The sequence below is a fragment of the Strigops habroptila genome, chromosome Z (genome assembly GCF_004027225.2).
Source record: "Strigops habroptila isolate Jane chromosome Z, bStrHab1.2.pri, whole genome shotgun sequence".
Lineage (NCBI taxonomy): Eukaryota > Metazoa > Chordata > Aves > Psittaciformes > Psittacidae > Strigops > Strigops habroptila.
In genome coordinates this window covers 2,295,770-2,316,963 of record NC_044302.2, presented here as the reverse complement: position 1 = coordinate 2,316,963, position 21,194 = coordinate 2,295,770, and the positions used below count along the sequence as shown (strand labels likewise).

The 21,194-nt window shown below is 44.8% G+C and overlaps 1 protein-coding gene across 1 annotated transcript in view; it reads right to left on the bottom strand.

Moving 5' to 3' along the window:
* Positions 1-21,194, bottom strand: part of FANCA (FA complementation group A) — a 36,541-nt gene that overhangs the window by 1,619 nt on the left and 13,728 nt on the right. The window contains exons 15-40 of the mRNA XM_030512004.1: positions 20,443-20,553; positions 19,950-20,045; positions 19,795-19,854; positions 18,595-18,683; positions 18,093-18,153; positions 17,947-17,996; positions 16,750-16,826; positions 14,849-14,953; positions 14,115-14,257; positions 13,583-13,653; positions 12,063-12,162; positions 11,081-11,280; positions 10,819-10,915; positions 10,398-10,574; positions 9,296-9,369; positions 8,724-8,852; positions 8,180-8,246; positions 7,759-7,916; positions 7,084-7,189; positions 6,046-6,105; positions 5,552-5,656; positions 4,681-4,793; positions 3,716-3,857; positions 1,776-1,838; positions 534-639; positions 78-153 (exon numbers count right to left, since the gene is read on the bottom strand). Coding sequence (XP_030367864.1) covers positions 78-153; positions 534-639; positions 1,776-1,838; positions 3,716-3,857; positions 4,681-4,793; positions 5,552-5,656; positions 6,046-6,105; positions 7,084-7,189; positions 7,759-7,916; positions 8,180-8,246; positions 8,724-8,852; positions 9,296-9,369; positions 10,398-10,574; positions 10,819-10,915; positions 11,081-11,280; positions 12,063-12,162; positions 13,583-13,653; positions 14,115-14,257; positions 14,849-14,953; positions 16,750-16,826; positions 17,947-17,996; positions 18,093-18,153; positions 18,595-18,683; positions 19,795-19,854; positions 19,950-20,045; positions 20,443-20,553 — 2,636 coding nt within the window. The remainder of the gene's footprint in view (positions 1-77; positions 154-533; positions 640-1,775; positions 1,839-3,715; positions 3,858-4,680; positions 4,794-5,551; positions 5,657-6,045; positions 6,106-7,083; positions 7,190-7,758; positions 7,917-8,179; positions 8,247-8,723; positions 8,853-9,295; positions 9,370-10,397; positions 10,575-10,818; positions 10,916-11,080; positions 11,281-12,062; positions 12,163-13,582; positions 13,654-14,114; positions 14,258-14,848; positions 14,954-16,749; positions 16,827-17,946; positions 17,997-18,092; positions 18,154-18,594; positions 18,684-19,794; positions 19,855-19,949; positions 20,046-20,442; positions 20,554-21,194) is intronic.

The window sequence follows — 21,194 nt, the reverse complement described above, 5'->3', positions numbered from 1 at the left end:
CATGCCAGCTGCTGTACAGAGAAACCATCACCCACATCCCTCCTCACAAACACCTTCTGAGCCCAGCAGGACGTTACCTGTAGAATGCAAGAGGCAGGAGCTGGATGTGACGGTCCGAGGCTGCACTGCGCAGGACACAGTACTGGCTAGGGTCTGCAGTGGACAAAAGAGAAGCACTAAGCATCTTTCATGGTCCTCATGTCACTTTGCATGCTGCTACAGCAGGACAGGGCCTGCACAGTTTTCTTCCAGGCCACAATAAACACTAGTGTGGTGACCACTGAGAGAAGGAAGCTGTCCCCACTGAGGCTTTCTCTACCAGAGGGAAAAATAGTGAGTTTCAGTCATTCCTGGTCATCAGCTGGGTCACCAGACTGCAGGGTATTAGCAGGATGTTCTCAGCTTTTACTGAAGGAAGTACTTTTTTGTGCTGCTAACAAAGGCCCATCCGTTCCTTTGTACACTGATTGATCAGAGCGAGGATGTGCCGGTCCAGCAGTGACCCTCACCTTGCACCCCTTGGAGGCACTCACCTTTCCCTGCTGAATGGAAGAGCAGTAGCCAGGATACACCCCTCTCTTCCAGGCACTGCAAGATCTCCAGGGACCATTCCAGAGACGTCTGAAAATCCACTCCTTCCTGGGCATCAGAAAGGACAGGTCTAGTTTGTCTTAGGCTTTTAGATGCACCAAAGCAGAAAGGAACCGCTCATAAGAAATTGTGTACATGAAGAGCTCAATTAAAGGATCTTTAGGAATTTAGCCCACATCTTTCCCCTCGCCTGGCAGCCTGGATTCCCCTGGGCAATCAGACACCAAAGTAGCACAGTGTCTTCATCACCAAACAAGGCCACCACAGGGCTCAGTTGAGAATGATTTGTGGAGAGGGGGAAGTGGCATCAATGAGCAACTGGCTCATCCCCAGGGTGCTTCCCGGCGGTGCTTGGCATGGAGCCACTGCATGTCCTGCACCGACCCACCCTGCTCCCCAGAGCAGGCTTTTTCCCCCTCTAATCTTTCTAGTGACAGCATGTCTTGGGGTTGTGGGGTTGGGTTTTTTCCTTGCATTACTTCTTTTACTTGGAATAACCTCCTAGATATTTCTTTCCTCAATGACTCTTCCTCCAGACTCTCCCAAAGGCAGACTATGAGATCAACTGATTGTTTCACTGGAATCTGCTCCCTGATCCAATCTGTAGGTGACTACACAAACGGCTGCACTTCAAAGCCGTGAAGACAGCAAAGGGACAGAAACAGGCATTCACAGGCAGGAGGGTGCATAGGGCAGGCAGCTGCTGGAAGAAACCTGTCATCTTTGCTCCTTCATTTAATAGAATTAAATTATTTGGAAACTAAAGGTCCCCCTTACTGGGGACCCTTTCTCCTGTGAAACACCATGTACGTTCCCAGCCTGAGGAAAAACATCATCTAACAAATGTGAAATGCTACACAAAAGAGAAGAGAGATAGGAGGTTCCTGAACTACCTGGGAGGTGTAAAGTCTGGACAGGGAACTGAAAATAGTAAGTCATTCAGGAAGATAAATAAAAGCTACTGTAGTGAAAGGGAAGATAAGGTCAGTTAAAGGGAAATACAGATTTAATCTGCTCGGAACAGAGGGCTTTCAGCAGGCCCTGTCTGGGATGTCGCTGATCCCTTCCTTCTGGCAGAACAAGCTACCAGCCTCCACAGTACTGGTACAAAGCATTTATAGGCAGCAAACCAAGAAGATCAGACAGATTTAGTGCCATGAGAATTCCCTCAGGGCTGAATTTACCTTTGGTGCTATTTTTGCTGAGATGAGATCCATGAGCGAGAAGAACAGCAGAGAGACAAGAAGCTGCAAGGAAAAGAGACTGCCTGTTAGTTGTATCCGTGGCGGTGACTCAGAACGCGCGCTTTCCCATTGGGAAATAACATTTCACTGAGTATGTTCCCAGGATGGACCTAGATGAACCACAAGCACTGCTGTTCCTCCCAGCTGAAGCCAGTGTGTTTGGAGAGGACAGCCTGACATTGTTCGTTGCTTCTGAGGGTGTATTACACACCTAATTCACTGTTCTCAAAGTCAGACAACAGCTGACAACTTCTTCCAGTGAAGGGAACACCAAGTGACATAAACCTGGAGGAGACCTACTGTTGGTCCATGACCAGCATTATCACCAACAGATGCCAGTGCATCATAATCCTGTCCTGACATACACTGGTTATCGCTTTTCGGGATCCCTACTGCATAAATCAAAGGATGCAGTGGCTTTGTGATCCTGGAAAGTTGAAGTAACTTCTTCTTTACTTGTGCTGCTAATCCAGTTGTAAAGCTAACCCTCCTTTCTTATCTCTGTCTGAGAAAGGAGAGGGCCAAGCCAGACAGCACTTTCTATGCACAGCAGGTCTGTCTGCACATCCATAGCGGTCAGGGCAAGGAACATGGCAATGAGAGACCTTTCCCTTCAGCTGAGAGCATTCCAGAGGCACAGACTGCTGCATGTGGATGAATCAAACAAAAAGGAGAGGCACATGTGGAACGGTTGGGTTCCTTGGATTTAACCAAAGTGTCTCAGCCCTAAAAGGTGGCTAATCCCACAACACTCCCCGTTCTGACAGAGATTTGCCCCTTAACACTGCCACCTGAAGGGATTCAGCACCTGACCCCACACCAGTGCTGTGCATGGGACCAAGTCCCCACCACAGAGAGATCTGTGCAATCCCGCTGGCACCAAAGCAGTAGCTGAGGGTGTGAGCTGGGGCCTGAACACCAGTCAGCCCCTGGGACACCCAGTGTTCTCACTCTTTCTGGCATCCTCCTTCTCTCTCAAGGCAGGTTTTTTGAGGTGAAAGCTGCTGTTACTCCACATGTACCAAATGCTCACATCAACTCAGTGACACCAGTTTCTGAGTAGCAGCTTTTGGCTCTCAGCCAGTATAAACAGTAGCAGTCAATCCCATAGCAAGAGGAACTGCTACCCTCACTGCTGCCCCAAGCAATAAAACTGAAGAGTAAATGGTAAGGCACGGATTCCATTTCATCAGTGTTTGCCTGTGAATGTCCCAGTACAGGGACACTTCCCATATGGAGCTCTGGTCCCAGCTATTCCCTGGAAGATCAACAGACAGCACTGCGGGGCAACAGCCCAGCTCCCTCCTCAGCAGGGTGCTTCAGAGAATTCCCATGCACTGAGGGCACGGAGCATGGAGAGGCATTTCCTGGAACAGACTTGGGAAAAGCCTCCGGAAATCTCTCCCTGGGATTCCCAGCACGTCTTCCGAGAGCCCTTGAAACATGTGCATTCCTGTCTCACAGACTTTCTCATCTCCTTAATCTGCCAGCCAAGTTGCCTGAGCTAAAATCCACAGGGACTGCTCCTTTGTCAGAGGGAGAGATGATCCTCGCCTGCCATGGATTGAGCTCTCGGTCTCTGCAGCGCTCTCTCCAGCTTCAGTTTTTAAAGGCGCCGTTTATTAGTCCTCCCTGACTTCACAAAGGAGTCAGTAATGAGTTAAAAGTTAAAGTTTGGAACAGCTTTGCCTCTAGGATAAGTATTTAGCAACTGGTAATTTACAGCTTCACTTTATCAACTAGCCATCAGCAAGATTTCACAAGAGGGTTTACCAGGGGCACAGCAGTATCTCAGGACAACCATTTCTCAGCTAAAGACATTCTACTTTTAGTTTTCAAGTGCTGGGAGCAGCAGACACTCAAAATGTGCCCGGTCTTGCCTGTTGTGTGTCAGTCCCCAGCCTCTTCAGTGCCTCTCTATTTTGTCCACGTGGTGACTGCTGCTGAATGGTACAATGGAGGAAGGCAGCCGAAATCCAAGGAGGGTTAGAGGGAGGGAAGACCACTCCTGAAGAAAGGAAGCTAGGAAACAAAACCAGCATGTCATGGGTTTGGAGCAAAACAAGGTGGGGGCAAATCAGCTTTGAATGAGGAGGAAATGAGGGGCTTGGGCAAAGGTGTAAGTTTGTGGCCAAAAATTCTTCTCTCTAACTTATTTCCCCTGCAGTTGGATGCTAGATAGAGACAATTAAAAAAAAACAAAACACCACACAAAAACCAAAAAAACACAACAAACAAACCAACCCAGAAGCAGGCAGAAGCATTCCCAAATCTCTTATCAGAGGCTGGACAAGTCGTTAACTGTATACTCTACTACAGAAGCAAGTGATTGTCACTTGCAATAACCTGCAAGGAGATTCTTACACTGAATTCCCAGTTTTTGGAGACAAGTAGCAGCCTGCTGAGCAGACAGCAGAACAGCTAAAGAAGGAAGCATACAGCAGAGAAGCAGTGGGTAGCTTCAGGAGACCAGAGATTCACCAAATCAGGGAGCAAAGGGTGCGGCAGCTTAAGCAAATGACTCAACACTGTGCTAAAGGCTATTTCCACTGTTTCTCTAACAAGGACTCTGCCTTCCAGCCTCCTCTAAAAAGATTCTTTTCCTTATGGTGAAACACTCTGACCCATATTACACAGAAGGCCAGACTAAATAATTATAATGACCCATTTTGAGTTTAAACTCTACAAAGGAATCTGTATATAGCTGTCCTACAAGCCTCAGTCCACATTAGCATCTCACGCAGCCTGCTGAAACCCAGCCTGGCTCAGAGAACAGACCTCCTGGGTGCCCATCCCTCAGAGAGCAGGTTCGGCTGCAGATCCACACTCAGTTCCTCATACACACCTGGTAGCTGAGGACTTCAATTCCCTCAGTCTTTCCAGTTCTTCTGCAAGTGGAACCCCAAAGAGTCTTTTCCACTGAGAGCAAAGTAGTGGCTCCAGCCTCGGCCACCAAAGCTAGGAAGAAGGACAAACCAGCAGCGTTAGTGGTGGTGTACTCAGTAGTTGTCTGAAGTCAGGTATGCATGTTATCTCAGCCAGGTACTTGCAGAAACGGATGTCCATCTCCTCCCCTTATTGGAAAAGTCCAAACTATATTTCACACATAAGAACCATGAGAAGTTTCACATCCTGGAAAAGCAAAGAGGATCATTTGTGACCACATTCATACCATGGTGCTCTGAAACTCCTCTAGCAGGACCAGTCATAGAATCCTAGAATGGTTTGGGTTGGAAGAGACTTTGAAGCTCATCCAGTTCCAACCCCCTGCCACGGGCAGGGACACCTTCCACTAGAGCAGGTTGCTCCAAGCCCCTGTGTCCAACCCGGCCTTGAACACTGCCAGGGATGGGGCAGCCACAGCTTCTCTGGGCACCCTGTGCCAGCGCCTCAGCACCCTCACAGGGAAGAATCTGTGCTCTATGGACTTTTCAGTTGCTTGGCACATAACAATCAGCCCCTTCATTGTGCATCTGAAACCCAGACGAGTCTCCCAGCTTCTCTTAAACAGCCTCTGTTCCTCTTGTATAGTGGTGCTCCAAAACCAAGGCTGAATGCCCAGAGCTGGAATCAGAGATAGGAGGGTACAAAAACACTTCACAATTTCCCAAAGGCATTAAGAATTTCCCCACACACACTTCACAGTTTGCATTAAATGAAGTTTAAGACAAGTGCTCTGAACTGGTACTTATTTAGCGATGAATAAGAACAGTTACCGCTGCAGAGAAAAGCACAATGGGACACTTGGTTTGACACGCTGTTAGAACATCATTGATCCCTTCTGCAAATTTCTCACAGCCCAAGCTGGCATTAAGCAGGCCCTGGAAGGGGATAAATTACATGGTGACTACACACATATGTCTGTGCTGCTTTGAAGTATCTCACCAAGCTGCGTGTAAATTAATAAAAGGTAACTGTAGGGGTCAGCATGGCCCAGCAAAAGAAACGTGTGCCCAACAGCTTCTCCTTCCCCCATCGGCTTTGGTGTGTTGTATTAAAATTAACCTCTACCATTACTTCCTCCTGCTACTTCTCTGCATTTTCCTGGATTACTGCTTCTCTTTTTGGAATTTACACCAACGATTCTCAAAACAAGAGTACAAACAGGACATCTCATTGCCAAGAATAGCATATAGTCAGGTATCTGGTGAGGAAACATCTACTCTGGCTAGCAGGGGCAGGGGAGCAAAATGACAAAAGCAGCAGTTACCCTGAAGAAATGAGCCGTGATGTCGTAGGAGAGAGCATAACCTCTGGAACACACGTTCTTCTGTGGGATGAGAAGGAGAGGAAAAGAATTCATGCCATCCCTTTTGAATTATGATTTTCTTTGAACATTTTGGGTGTCCGGCCCAACAGGACTCAGCACAAAATCACCCTGTGAGATCCTGAGCATCAATTCAGACTGCAGAAATTTCACTTCTACATAAAGCAACACTATTACTAGGTGGTGCTTTACAGTCCAGCACCAGAAAGCAAATCAGACAGCCCTGCTCACCAGAAGCCCTGCTTCTGCATGGATGGCAGAAGCAGTTTGATTAAGTCTTGGAATGAATGGAGGTTTTTGGCTGTGCCTAACATGACAGCGCAGGAGGGCTTGAAAAGGCAGTCAGGATGTATAAACAGAAAGGATAGCTATCCTCAGAGCACAAAACAGTGCCTTGAGGGATCTACAGGTCAGCTGATCTCCCTGGAAGCTGCAGAGATCTGCTTATCCTCCTGTGTTACGCACACTAGAGAAACATTCGATGGCAGACACACAAGACAGCATCCGCCAGGCTGCTGCACGCGTGTGCACACCACAGACACACATTGTCATGAACAACACAACTGGAAAGAAAACTCCTACCCCCCAAGAACTGGCCAAGCCACCACCAGGCCCCACAGGTGGTTCTACCTCTGGACAGTGCACTCCCAGCTCCAACCACTGCTGTGCTGGCTGGCTCCACTCCAGATTTGCCTACACCATTTCCCAAGGAGTCTCTCTCCATAGCGTAAAATGCCACCACAATTACAAATGAATAAACCCAAAAGCCATCATCCTAAAGCAGACAGTGCTGAGGAGACCTCTGCAGAGCTAGGGGCTGGGAAGTCTTGAGCTCGATGAGTTGAATGTCCCTATGATCTAATATAAGCTAAGTTTGTTCCAAGTTTAGCTGCATTTTAACTCCTGTCCTAAACCCAAGTTTAAGGTCTTAATCTAGAGCATTTACCAACAAGAAATTGCTGTTTGGCTAATGACACATACCAGCTCTGAGTTCACAAAATGGAAAAAGTCTTCACAGTCCAACACTGTTTTCTTTCTTTTTCGACATGTCATGATCAGAGTGGAGGCAGGGAGCCCCAGGAGGATCCTTACATAGGGAAAAACAAAACCAAAACTGAGGTTACCATCAAGAAGTGAATCAGACTCCATGCTCTCAGAGCATGTGCCTTTGATATCGAGGGGAGTTTGAGAGATGTCAAATGTGAGAGATCTCAAACTGACTGCAGATCTCAAACACTGACTGCAAGAAACTGCACAAGGAATTTTTCCCATTGCCAAGAAACCCTCCTGCATTTCCACGATATACACACAACTTCCAAAGATACTAGCAATGACTCAAAAAATGGAAACACATACCTAGCTGATAGCAGCAAATAGAGTAATCTAAGAACAGTCACAAGTAGTTGCATGAAGAATAGCTGTAAACATTGTCCATGAAGATGTATGGGCCTTTGAAATCCAGTCTACTGGCAGGGCCAACTAAAGCCCAAGGCAGCAAGACACTGTTAATTCATATGGGTACCAGGGAATAAGTCTCTCTTGCACAACTGCTACCATGACAATAGTGTCCTCCTCACTTGCAGTGGAATTGCACTAGAATTTCTTTGATCAGCAGTTTTGTTCAAGATATTCCCAGCCGTTCAGATCTGCATTTACCTTCTGTGCAGCAGCAGCTCCTGCTGCCTCCACAACTGCTCACCCAAAGCAGAGCCAGGTTTTCTGTCTTTCAGTCTTTTCTGGAGAATCTCCAACAGGAAGTGTCTGGTGTGGCAAGAAAGCAACCTTTGCCTACACCCCAGCTCCAGCACCATCTCCTAAACAGGGAGATGGGGGAAGAAAAATTAAATCAGAGTTTGCCAGGACTATACACTAGTTTGCATTCAGATGCTCTATGTTTCTGTGAAGTAATACAAAGAGATCAATAAGAAAAATCTTCCCTCCCTCAGTTTCCATGCAACTGCTGACATGGAGAACTGAATGTCAGCCTTATTTACATGGAGGTATTACGAAATAATTTTTTACTTTGATGGGTCAAATTCAAGGATTGAATGTACAGATACACAGAGTTTGAAATCACCTGCAGCTTGCAGAGGATGTCAGGATTGACAGATGTCTTTGACCGGCCGCAGCTACCCAGGTCCAACCTGAAATTAAGAGACACATCAGGTAACTAACCCTGTTAGCCCAGCAGGATAATACCATTCAAATAAAGTCAAATAGCTTCAGATGAACATGAAGCTCTAACATTAATGTTCCTTAAATAAACTGTAGGTGAGACAGCAACTCTCCTCTAAACCTCCCTCGTTTTACAGCTTCAGCCGCTTCCTCAGGGGCACTGGTGCTTGTCTGGCCAAACAATCTGAATACAAATTCAACATAAAGGCAGACAGACTAGGGACTCTGTGACTGCAACCCCAGACCTCTGTCACCCAAAACAAGATTCTTATGCAAAGACTGGTGAGTCCTGCAGGGTCGCCTCCCAGCTTTCACTTCTAACCAGACCTGTGAGAAGGGAATTGTTTCCACAGCCCCATGTGAGGCACAAGCTCACAGCCTCTAGCATGCATGGTCATTAGCAGAACCACTGCTTCTGCAGAAATGCAAGTCATGATGCAGAATACCTTTGTGAGGAATCCAAAATGGTATTGATAATAGTGCCACATGCCTTCTCCAGGTCTCCATCGCAGCCACCACACGCAGAAGGTGCAGGAAGATACCACTGATAGATGGCCCAGTAATGGAAATCCTGCCTGCAGTATTGAAAAGGAGAAAATAGGAAATCTTATCACAGATTAGATTTTAATGGTGCTCTTCCCTTGATGTAAAAGGAAGCTCACACAGCAAGCAGAATGACAGATAAAAGCACTCATACAAGTACAGATAGAAAAGTCATCCACCCAACATCACATGTCCTGATGTCAATCATCTCTTGCTTCTGGAAACAGGGAGGTTTTGTGAAAAGTTATTTGGAAGGACTGCACATGCAGGCCAGAGCTTATCTGGGTAAACTTCCTCAGTTAAACATGCCTCATTCTAGCATTGCTGCAACTCTGGACAAACCATAGTAGTCAACGGGCATTTCTGCCCCACAACAGCTGGTTTATTTACTTCCTGATCTTCAGTACTTTTTCCTGATATGGGTGGGAAAGACTCTTGAGCTACTCTCTTTTCAACAGAGCCCCTCTGCACTTACCTTTCTGAAGCAGAGAGAATATCCTTTTCAGGGTACACTTCCAGCTCCAACAGCAGCCACTCTCTGAAAGATAACTGGGAAAAGCAATGAGTTAGGTAAGAGGGCAGACCAGGAAGGCAACTTGTGCAGAACAGTCACCTTTTTCCCAACATAAAACCCACCTTCACCCACCCCCAGACACAATCCTGCACAGGTTAAGACAGATGAGACAGAAAACACCAACCCAAAGAAGTTCTTGTGCTGTTTCCCTTGCAAGAAATCTAAACTAAAACCCCAATGGCATTAAAAATTTACTGTAAGCGAGCCTATAAAACATCTCACACACACCCACACACACCCACCCCTCTGACATTTCCAAACATGCTCATCATCTCAAAGTCTAGATACCAGAATGAACACAGGTTATTAGAAATAAATGCTAAAATGAACAAAGCACCATAGTCAGACAGACTGGTACAAGCATCAAAGAAAGGTTTTAATGCAAAGCTATTTTAGCCTTGTACATCAAGCTAGCCAAGCACGAGGAGTCATTCTAGTAACATGACAAACTCCTCTGCACAAAGACAAGCTGGTTTTATATGAACCAAGTTAAAAAAAGAAATCCTGTCCAAGGGTGGTATAAAGAGAATAGCTGTGATTTTAACCTGCTTCTCAGCAAGGCAGAGCCAAACAATCAGAGAAACACAAGTGGTTCAGGAGAACATTGACATTTAGACAAAGCACCAAAAAAAAAGCAAGTATTTTCAGTGATTTGACTCACCATCACTTCATAGGCAGTACACAGCAGGAAGCTGAGGCTACAGACAGGCCTGTTCTCTACACTTCCCGACCATTTTCTTACTGACACAGTATAACTTGCCAAGCTTTCTGCTTTCACAATAAGCAGGACAAAAAACTTGACTCTGATTTTCTATTTCGACCTTACCATCACCATGAAAACTTACAAATAACACTGAGCACGTGACATCTTCAGCTGTCAGACCAACTTTTCAGGCATTAAGTTTTTACAAGCAGCTTTTTATGGCCAATAAGGAAATTGCAAAGGGCAGATCTGAAAAACGAGAATTACAGTGTGAACTGAAGTCACGGAAAATATTTATACCTGGAATGCTTCTTCCTTCAAGAGCTCTTGAAATCGTGCTTGTTTCCATAAACAGAGGCTGGCTCTTCTGTAGTTCGGAGAGGGATGTGACAGAGAACTCCAGAGGAGGTCAGTTTTAGCCTCTTCACACAGGATTCCCCGAGCTTCCAAGCTCAGCCGTGGCATGATGTACTGCAGCTAAAACAAAGGCACAGACCCCTGCACATTTCCATTACCAAAAAAAAAAAAGGCTCAGTGCAATCTCAGGTTGTGTGTCACTGCCAAACAAGCAAATATACAAAATGGTAAGATGGGAGGATACCAAGATGCATTTTTATATAGTTTCCTTTGTATGAGTTAAAGTTGCACAGGAATCTGCAGCAGGAAATTGAACTGAGACTGATCGTTCTCATAAGTAAGAGCAAAACTTTTTTCCTTTTACCTTTTTAACAAGGCTAGGAGGAAGCACGGCACGCAAATCATCATCAGAGCAGGATGAGAACTTGCTCATAAGGTAAGATACCGCTGCAGTGCAAAACCTGAGAGAGAAAAAGAACAAACCTGAAGTCCAAAGTCAAAACAAAGAGTGAGTATTAAAAATGCTTTTAACCTATTTGCTTTTGAGAGCTCTTCATGCGCTTTAAGAGCATCCCTCCTGTGGCAAACCAGGGAAGCAAGGACACGTGGTGGAGGCACGACCTCACCTCATGCAGAAGGCAAATGATTCTTCCGTCCTGCACACTAGCAAGCAGTTCAAGTACTCAGCAAGGGAAAGGAGCTTCGCAGGAACAGGCAGAGAAATCCCAAAATTGGCTTCCACTTCAGGAATTAAAGCTCTGGATTCACTTAAGTGGACCACAAAAGCTGCTAGTCCTAAAATGTGAGCATCATTCAGGGAAGGACCCTGCAAGCCAAACGCAAGTAAAGAACTAGAGAGACACACATTTAGTTTGTAACAAAACCACCTTTCTCGGGGGGAAAAAAAATAAATCAGAATTTACCAAGTAGCAGAACATTTACTTCTGCCCACTGACTAATTAGTGCAGCAGTATCAATTTAGCAGATGAGAGGCACCAAGTACATCAAACGTGTTCTTCCTTCCTTGAAATTGTGCAGCTATCTTTGCTCAACATGCAGCAAAATTTGGATGTTTCTGTAACACAGTAACTTGAAGAAACTAGCTGTAAATTCAGCCCAGAAGAACCGGAGATTCTCAAGGCTTTTAGCTTCTATGACATTTTATCAGGCTTTTAGTCTGAGCTCTGCAATGTCATGGGGTAAAGGAAATTAAACCAACAGTTCTTGAGAAGCCACACGCTGCTGCACCCCAGATTTGGGGTATTTTTAAAAGGGGTGTACAACTGTGTTATTCAGCGTGGAAGCTCAGGAACTAAGTGTTCTACTAGTTTTCTTTTGGCTTGTTCATACACTTGCTTATTTTAGCTGCTGTATCTCAGAATGCATTAACCTTCTAACCTATGTATTTCTGCAGGAGAACATTCAGCTCACACTTCTGAGAGCAAGTTCATGCTACTGGACCAAAATGAGGGTTTTTTGGAAGCTTGAACACTAGTGAAGTCCCTCCAAGGTGTAGTCCAGACAGGTACATGCCCCATAGCACAGGAAATGGAGGTAGGATAGCCTTTAGCACACTATAACCATGTTATTCTTGGGTGGAAAACTAACCTGATGATAAATAAGCTGGCAGAGCCTGCCCAGAAGCGCAGGTAGGAGTTTCCTGTGTCCACACATCATCTTCACAAACAAGGAGAGACATGGTCCCTGCCTGCAGAAGGGAAAACCCACACGCTCATTTTACTGCTGCTTTTTATCCCCAGTACAGGAAGAGGTATTTAAAAATGCTTAAACACAGTGAACCTGAGCCATGCTTGTAAATACAGGATAATTATCATTCCATCTAAGGGTTCAAAGGAAGTGTAACTTTTGGAATATCTGAGCAGAGGACCCCTACAAAGACATGAACACTACCAGTGCCTAATATATAGTCAAAGAGGTGTTCCGAGATAACAAGGACAGGCGGAAGCTGCGTGGGGCACAGTCAGCTTTTTTCAGACAGAGAGCACAAGGTAAACAGAGGCAGAGCAATAAATGGGATCAAAAAAAAAACAAAGCAAGGGCAGAAAAGGAATTAATATGGCAAGGTCCTGTTGCAAAACAGGGGAAGGGACTTTCCCACCCAGCTGACAAAACCCAGCATATCCTCAGAGGAGACGGGATGGGGAGTTGGGCTTAGAAACAATTTCCTGGGATGCCCTTATCACAGTAGCTTATCACAGCTACTTTTCAGCACAGGTTTTTGACACAGATTCAGTTGCTCCAGGGCAAAACAAGTCAAAAGAGGGGAAAGATGCGCTGGCTGCCACAGCACAATGCACTCCAGAGGGGAAGGCACCTAGTTTAGTGCCACTGGCAGGTGGGCTTGCAGGCAGCTTGTCAGCACAACGTTGTTTCCCAACAAAGCCATTTTCCACTGAAATGTTTACCAGACCACAATGTTTACAGACTTCTGTTACATCAGGAAAGAGGTAGCTATTAACAGAGTCCTTCCAGAGGCAGTGGAGTGCTGCCTCTCCCTCCTCATACAGGCCAGAATCAAACTGAGCCACTTCCAGGGGCAAAAGTGGATGAGAGGTAAAGAGAAGGCGTATCCTGCTCTTCCTGTACCTGCAGTGTTAGGCTTTATGCCTCACTCATTTCATATTATATATGGCATTAGGGATGAAGGGTGAATGTGTCAAAAAGATACCGCAAAGACACATCAGTACTTGCTGTCAGAAGACAGGCATTCTCCACCCCTGCTCTCTGATGTCAGCCAGCAAGCAATTCCTGGACAAAAGGAATTTGCTTCATTCCCCATCCTCCACCACTGAGCTGAAAACACCAACCTGAGCACATAGGGTTTGTAGAGAGTTTTTATACATTGTCACAGAGCACAAAGTAGAGCCAAATGCCACCTTCTTCTGAAGGGATCAGTAACAAAAGAGGAGAAACATGGTTTATTCACACGTATACATCAAAGCACATTAGTTCTTAGATTACAGAGCCTCAGAATAAAGCAGCCTGCAACTGCCAGCCTGGCACAGTGGGTATGGACAAGCAGAAGCCTCTCCTCACCCCTGGACAAGTGTTGGAATTCTAATGCATTAACCACTTTTGATTTCCCTACTTTTTTATCTGCATCTTACCTGTCAGGAGGGTTAAAGTAGGAAGCAGCGATTAGGTTTTGGCAGAATGATGCCAGTAGAAGATCCACAACCTGGAATTAGAGACACATTGCTAATTCCTACTTGTTGGGCTGGATATCTAGATCTAGTTTTCTGCTGTGTATGTTTCCCAACATTAAAACAAGGAGACAAATCAGTTAGTGACATGTGCTACAAGTTGTACAGATCCACTGGCACTAAGAGATGGAGAACTAAGCCACTAACAGCTCAGGAATGATCCCAGCACACAACAGAGACAAGCCTGGTGAGGAAAGCCTAGCCCACTACAGGACTACTCTGATAGAATATATCTCCAGATCTCGCCACCAGCCATCCAACAACTTCCAGGAGGTTAAAAGATATGAACAGTCTGTGCAGGGCAGGACAAGGTAGACAAAAGGAGAAATGTACTTCCTGTTCTCCACAGACAAAGCAGCCTTTCACACAGTACTACCCAGATGCATTTTTACCCACCCAACCCCTCATTTCTCACCCCAAGGAAGGCTGTACTCACACTCTGATGGCGGGGCTCCAGCCTGGGGGCAGAAATGTCAATTTGGATTGGAGAATGCAAAGTAGCAGCTTCACTCTCATCACCGCTGTGACCCAAGACTCTTGCCAGTCTGTCAGAAACCACTGCAACCTGTGCTGGCACATCTGCAGGAAGGTTAACAGGAGGAGAGGAGAACCAGGACAGAAAGCATAAAAGATTTACAGTTCCACATAGCAGGAAGAATAACAAGTGAAATATATACTCTAATTGATCAGAGCCCAAAGAATGTTACTAAAAGCTTTAATGAGCAAAAAAAAAAAAAGTTAAATGGAACACAGTGATCACTGCCTTCATTTTAGAAGGCAGCACTATTTTTTCCCCAGTACTATTACCAATACATATTGGGAATAGTTTTTCACACCAGAAAGGAAACAGCCTTCAAAAAGGGGCCCAGGTCACCAGGCGAGACCCAGGAATAGGGCTGCCTGCCTTGGCAAAGATCAGTGTGGTACCAAGTATCACCACAGAGACCTGAAGTTCTGAACTCAAGCATGGAAACAGGTCAGACATTAATATATATATACACACACACATATATTCATAGCTGGAAGGATTATACAGATCTGAAAGATTACCATTTTCGGGTGCCAGTGGCAAGTAACTACTGCTATTGCTTTGGCTAGCATTAGCCACGTTTTATTAATGCAGCTTTTAACAGTCAGTAATGGGTAGTTGTAACTTGCCTTCCCACATACCTTCATGCTTAGCCGGCTCCACAATCAGCATCCTTAGTTCAGCCAGGTCAGCCTTCAGCTGCTCCACAGGCTCTTTGGAATGGCTGGTCCCTACTTGCGATCCATCTAGACGAGTAAGAGAGAAATGCAACACATTACCCTCACCTTCGCACATTCTATCAGCTCAAAAAAAGCATTCACCAACCTCTGCATACATTTTCTTTAAAAACAGTATCTACTTTTCTATAAGGTACAGCAGGTCCCCAAACTATCAATCTGCCACATAAACAGCTTTGGTTTCACATTCAAAATGTGCTATTTGATTAATCATTTATGAGTTTACACCTAGTTGCAGAAAGGAAGTTAGTTTTTTTAAGACAAGAGATAAAAGAGTTCTCCTTTCAGAGTTTTTTCCTACTTGCTTTAGTGCTCTGCCCTTCACAGAAACATTTGCTGTCCTCAAAAGACTGGAACCAGTCTCAAAATTCAGAGGCAGTGTGAATACTACATCATCAGCGTCTCCTCCATGCAACATCTCCAGATGCTACATGTTCCTCTGCTCTGTTTTTTGTTTAAAAGAATTAAAAGGAAATTCCTTTTACCACTAGAAAGAGAGTGCCACCAGCAACAAGCTGCCACAGCATAGCCCCAAAAACCACCCATACAGTTGGTTAGGCAGGAGCAGCGTCTTGTACATGGGCCAGAAATAACTCAGCAGTGAACATAAGAAGTAACAAAGGTTAAAACAAATACTCGTTATAAACACACTGCAAGTAACAAGGAGTCTGCTGAGTCACCTTTAGGTGCAAGAGTGAGCACTAATGAACAGGACAGGCTTAGAGCTGACCATCAGCCGATGCTGCCCTAAATCCAGTCTCTGTGCAAGAGGCCTATGGACGCGATTAGGATGTAGGGGCCGGGAGGGGACACAGATCAGGCGGATCGGGATGCAGTGCCACTAGAGGTCACTGGCAATTCAAGGCCTCTTGCCGAGCCCCCGCTGCCCATTGGGATCCTGCCGATCCCAACCCAGCACGCCAGATCCTTCATCCCTGCCGGTTGCCAGGACAACCTCAGCAGCCAGGCTGCTGCACATCTGCGGTGCCCCAGGACTGCTTTGTCACGCTTCTCCAGCATCTCCAGAGAGCTTCAAAGGCCCAAATTCCCCTAAGAAGGACTCAGTTACAGATGCTGTGTACACGGAGCACACTTATCTCCACCACACTCTGGGAACGCTCTCTGCTTACCAGCCTGACCTTTCCATTTCTATAAACCTGTGGTGAAGATGTCACCCATTTAAGATGCATCTGAAACAACCACTTGCTGAAAGAGATAGGAGGGCTTATTAAATACCTACTACACTGACACACACTGTACTAGTAATGTGGCTACAGTGAAGGGACCTGAAATTAGCGGGGCCCTCTCACCCAAACACATGTAAACTATGGGCTGCAATCCTTGTCCTGCTGGCTTTGTTCCTAGCCCCTCCTGTTTCCCCAGAGCTCCATCACACACAGTAATCCATTCTTAAAAGAGGAGCATGATGAGTTGAGACAGTGCCATTACGCAAGGGATCAACACAGCAGGTTCACACCCCGGGCTAGCCAGAGCCGAGGAGCATTCAAGCTGCAAATGCTGATTCATGGAGATGTCTCTGAGGTAGATTCAAATCAGCGAGCTCAGGCATTGTTTGCAGCCGCAGCACAGAACTCCACAATCCCGCCCAAGCAGGATAGGCAGAGAGTCATTACAAGAGTAATTCCTTAATACCTCAGTAAGACATAAAGAACATACACATACTTATGTGTAGATTAAAGGCCTCATCAGCTGTAACCTCTTGAAAATTTTCAATTCAGGAGGGCATCAATGGAAAAAATCACTTTTCTTCAAACTGATCCAGAAGTAAATGTTATACTTTTTACCTTGTAACGTCTTCTCTTTCACAGAAAGACAGGCTTGCATGTATTTGGAGTACAAGTTGGAGGGTATTCTATCAATTCTGTAACAAAACAGAAAAAGAAAATACATTCATTATACCACACAACCACGTTCAAACTCCAGCTTTATTAAGTATAAGCCCAAACAACAGCTGTGCTATGAAATGTAATTAGAGGCTCCTAAGCATACAGAGCATCTGAAGCATTTTTTAATCATCATCTGACACAAGGGCAAGAAATCTGTATCTAAGGCTTTCATAGCAAGCGTTATACACATGTAACACACACTACACAAAACCAATGCTATATATATTATTAACACATGCATTAATACCCATTCCAGATATAAGACGTGTCTAAGATCACATGAGAGTAAGTTGTGACATGCAGGATTCATGCATCTAAAACACTGATGTGATGGAGGTCAAAGTCTGATCTCGATGCTTGCTGGGCAGGCAGTCAGTACTAAAAACATATTACATGAGGCTTCCCAAAACCCAGCTGGTTCTCTCACAACTTTAACTTTAAACAATGATCCAGTCTTTAATTTTAGAGCCAGACCGGAATGACGAGGCAGGACCAAATGCCTCATCTGTAGGCAGTGTCACGAACATTTTTTCTTCATGATAGGTTACAGGGGAATTACTGGATTTAAAAGAAAGCTGCTTCTGCAATGCAGAAAAGCACTTCTGAACATGCATACAGGACAAGCCTGAGTTCTGATAAGGGCTGTGCTCTCCTGGGGTGCCTCAAGAGCAGCTCGTAGAGCGTTAACAGACATTTCAGTTTCATATTCCACTTCTCCAATATCCTTTCCCAAAGAGCCCCAGTGGGGCTCATCTTCTTTCAGTGGTTAAATTTTATATTCAGCAGTATCCTCCAAAATCTGTATAAAAATATATCCTGCCTGCAGCCAGAGGGCTGCATGGGACTCCTAGTTAATGGTTTTACAGTGGCTAGAGGACCAATTACAGAACTGAAGACATTCACCTGTACAAATAAACTACTCCCTTCACAACTTGCACACCACGAGTCTGGCCATGAAGCCCTGCCAAGAGGGGTAGCCAAGGCTCAGCCTTCTGCAAACAAGGTATCAAAGCCTCCAATAATCTGATGCGAAGTCAAATGTTCCCACAAGAAAAGTCTAGAAGCACAGAAAGTTACACTGGGAAGTCACAATACCTCTTTAAAGAATCTATAAAAGCCATGCGTGCATCTGGGGTTTTAGGGAGCTGCAACAGAAAAAGAGGCAGGGTATGTACAAACTATGTATTAGACACATCTAAATGGGAGGATCAAAAAAAGAGAAGCCAAAACCAAATACTAACCACACGCGGCCTGAGCAAAGCAGGAAGGAACCAGGAAGTATAATACTGTCGCCTGAAAATACTGAGACAGAAAATAAATACAGCAAAATATTAACCATGCCAAAGCTGTGCAGTGCCACCTCATTACCACAACAGTTAATTTGGCTCCTGCAAACAAGAAATATTCATGTTGCCATGAATAACCATAGATGAATCAAGCTCAGATTAGCCAATAGTTATTCATTTCTTTAGTTCTACTTTTTATTTATTATCACAATTGTGGACTTTTGCAGGTGTGCACATGCCTTTTCACTCTTTACACAAATAACCTCTATTTAGATGACTACTGAGGAAGAAGAACTTCCCAAAACCTCCTTTGCTCATATCCTCAATTTTTCTTATTTTGTTATTTTGATCTGGACTTGGCTTTTATTATTATTATTATCATCATCATCATTATTATTATCATTATCATCACTACTACTGCAGCTAAAACCCAGAAGAGTTGGAAAACACATGGTACCTGGCTTCCATCACAGATCTTGGGATCTTCCTTGTGTTTTCAAATATCTGAAGGGCCTTTTCAACATCACGAAGTGCCTGGCCCTGGGGCTGGCTCACACAAGTAACAAGGAAAGAAAGATGTTGTGAGAAATCAAGGATGACAATACTTTCCCTGCTTGTTCTTCCAGAGTTAGTTAACAGTCGTCTGTGCTGGGAAGTGACTGAGCAAACACAACCAAATAACAAGAACTACCTGATATGCAGAGTAAAACTGCAGGATGGAGGAGCAGGGCCTGAACCATCAGCCTGCCTCGTTAAGGTTGTTATTTGTAACAGCTATTCTGGGTCAGCTCAAAGGTCCATGTATTTCTGTACACACCTCCAACAGCAGCTGCAGCAGATACTCCTGCTTAACATCACATCATATATCCAGTTGTACCCCATCAGGGGCAGTATCTTTTCTGCTCCAGGTCTGGTTTATTGTTATTCTATTTTAGTTTGTACACTTAGAATTAAACCCCAACCCATGCTACTACACTCCAGACAAAGGGACTGCCATCTGGGTTTCTCTTGTCTGAGCTCTAAGTAAGCTTAAGACTACAACTTGTACCAGTTTCTCAACTGACAAACAGATCAGACTTGGAAGAAATGACATTAAATCTTCACTTACAACTTCTAGCTCATCACAGGACTACATCTCATTGCAGTACACTCAGCTACCCTGTTGCCAGCCTGTATGTCAGATACTGCAGTTGACTGACTGTATAAATGAGGCCCCTCATGTACCGTACTTGTGATCAAAACAGAGGAAGGGACAATAAAGCCAAATGCTTCCTTATCAATTACTGTTATTACCCAAAACTTATCACAAACCATAGTGTGAAACTGCAGATTCCCTCCCTGAGTCTCCTTTGAGTATGAACACTTTGATAAAACACTAAAAAGATGACATGATACACTGAAAAGAATATATATATATATATATTAAAAAAATGCTTTCCTATGTGATCAAATCATTTGGAGCAAATCCCTCAACGGAAGTGCTACCAAATCCGAGGAAATCTGCATATTTATAGCCACTAACCCATCTTAAAGCTGAAGACGATTTGGCAGCATGCTTAAACTTGGTAGGAATGGCAGAGAGGTTGATAGCCTAAACTCTTTTCCAGAAGAAGAGGGACATGACTGATGAGAAAACGGTCAGCTACACCAGCAGTACCTGCACAGACTCGTCTGTGGATGACAAATCTTCATAGAGTCCCATATTTTCTATAGCAACCTATGTGAGGTTACAGAGATGCACATGGTCACAACACAGCTCGTATTTGAACAGATCCAGGAAGAATTCTTTGAAAAGAGATGATTTTGACTGACCTTGAGGTCAGCCAGTCTGGTTTTAGCCAGAGTGATGTACTCCAAAAGAACAGGCCGATGTTTCGCTGGCACAAAAGGTGGACACATTATATGGACCTGAAATATGAAATTCTCAAGATTTGACACTTTTACAGTGTAGAAATTCTGGTTAATGTTTGCGGCCATTTACCTCAAATACTCCCCAAAGAATATGTTCTTGCTTCTTGTAAGATAAGCCATTTTCATGGCAACCAACAGGAAATTTTTCCCCGGCAACAACACAAACAAAAATCACTGAAGTACTTAAATTTAACTCCATGAAAGGAGTTCTCCTTCTTGTCAAGTAAATAAAAATCTTGTCCTTACTTATTTCAGAAAGGTTTTGAATAATGTATCAGCAGTAATGCGATTACTATAACAACATTAATAACATGCTGAGCCTAGTCAAAGGCACACGCTTCGGAGCAGTTCTGCATCAGTCTTTAGAAAACCATCTGCATTAGCATCTTCTCACCTTCAAGTATGGTGCTGCTTCAAAGGGCACCAGCTGTGACAAGAACTCAAAGAGGAAGACCAGAGCTTTCTTACTGCTCCTGTGGTGACCACCGGCATTCCCAAAGGAAGCCTGAGACAGGGAAAAATGACAACACAGCCTTTCAGCATGGAAAGAATCCTCATCCCAGCAATGCTGCAACTCAGTGCACAAATCCCAGACATCCATTAGAGATCTGCTTCCCATCAGGAGAATCCTCCTGGAGAAAGAATCTTTCTAGAAAATGACTATAGGCCATTAGGCAGAAGCTGTTCCCTGTGAGGGTGCTGAGGCGCTGGCACAGGGTGCCCAGAGAAGCTGTGGCTGCCCCATCCCTGGCAGTGTTCAAGGCCAGGTTGGACACAGGGGCTTGGAGCAACCTGCTCTAGTGGAAGGTGTCCCTGCCCGTGGCAGGGGGTTGGGGCTGGATGAGCTTTAAGGTCCCTTGCAACACAGGATTCTACGATAAGTCTACAGAGAAAGTTTATAGAAGTCTCTACAGAAGTTTTGACTTTCTCTGTCCAGTTTCCAGAGTGTGCCGTGTCGCGCTTAACACTCATTCTGATGTGCTACCATGAGAACACTTACAGGAGTTAAATAGGGCAACACTGAAATGCATCAAAGGAGTGAGATTCACGAGGGAACCACAAACCTGCAGGTTTCCACACAGGTTTACCCAAGCATTGTAAGGAAAATAAGCCAGTCTGAGACTATACAGAACGTAACTGATTTAC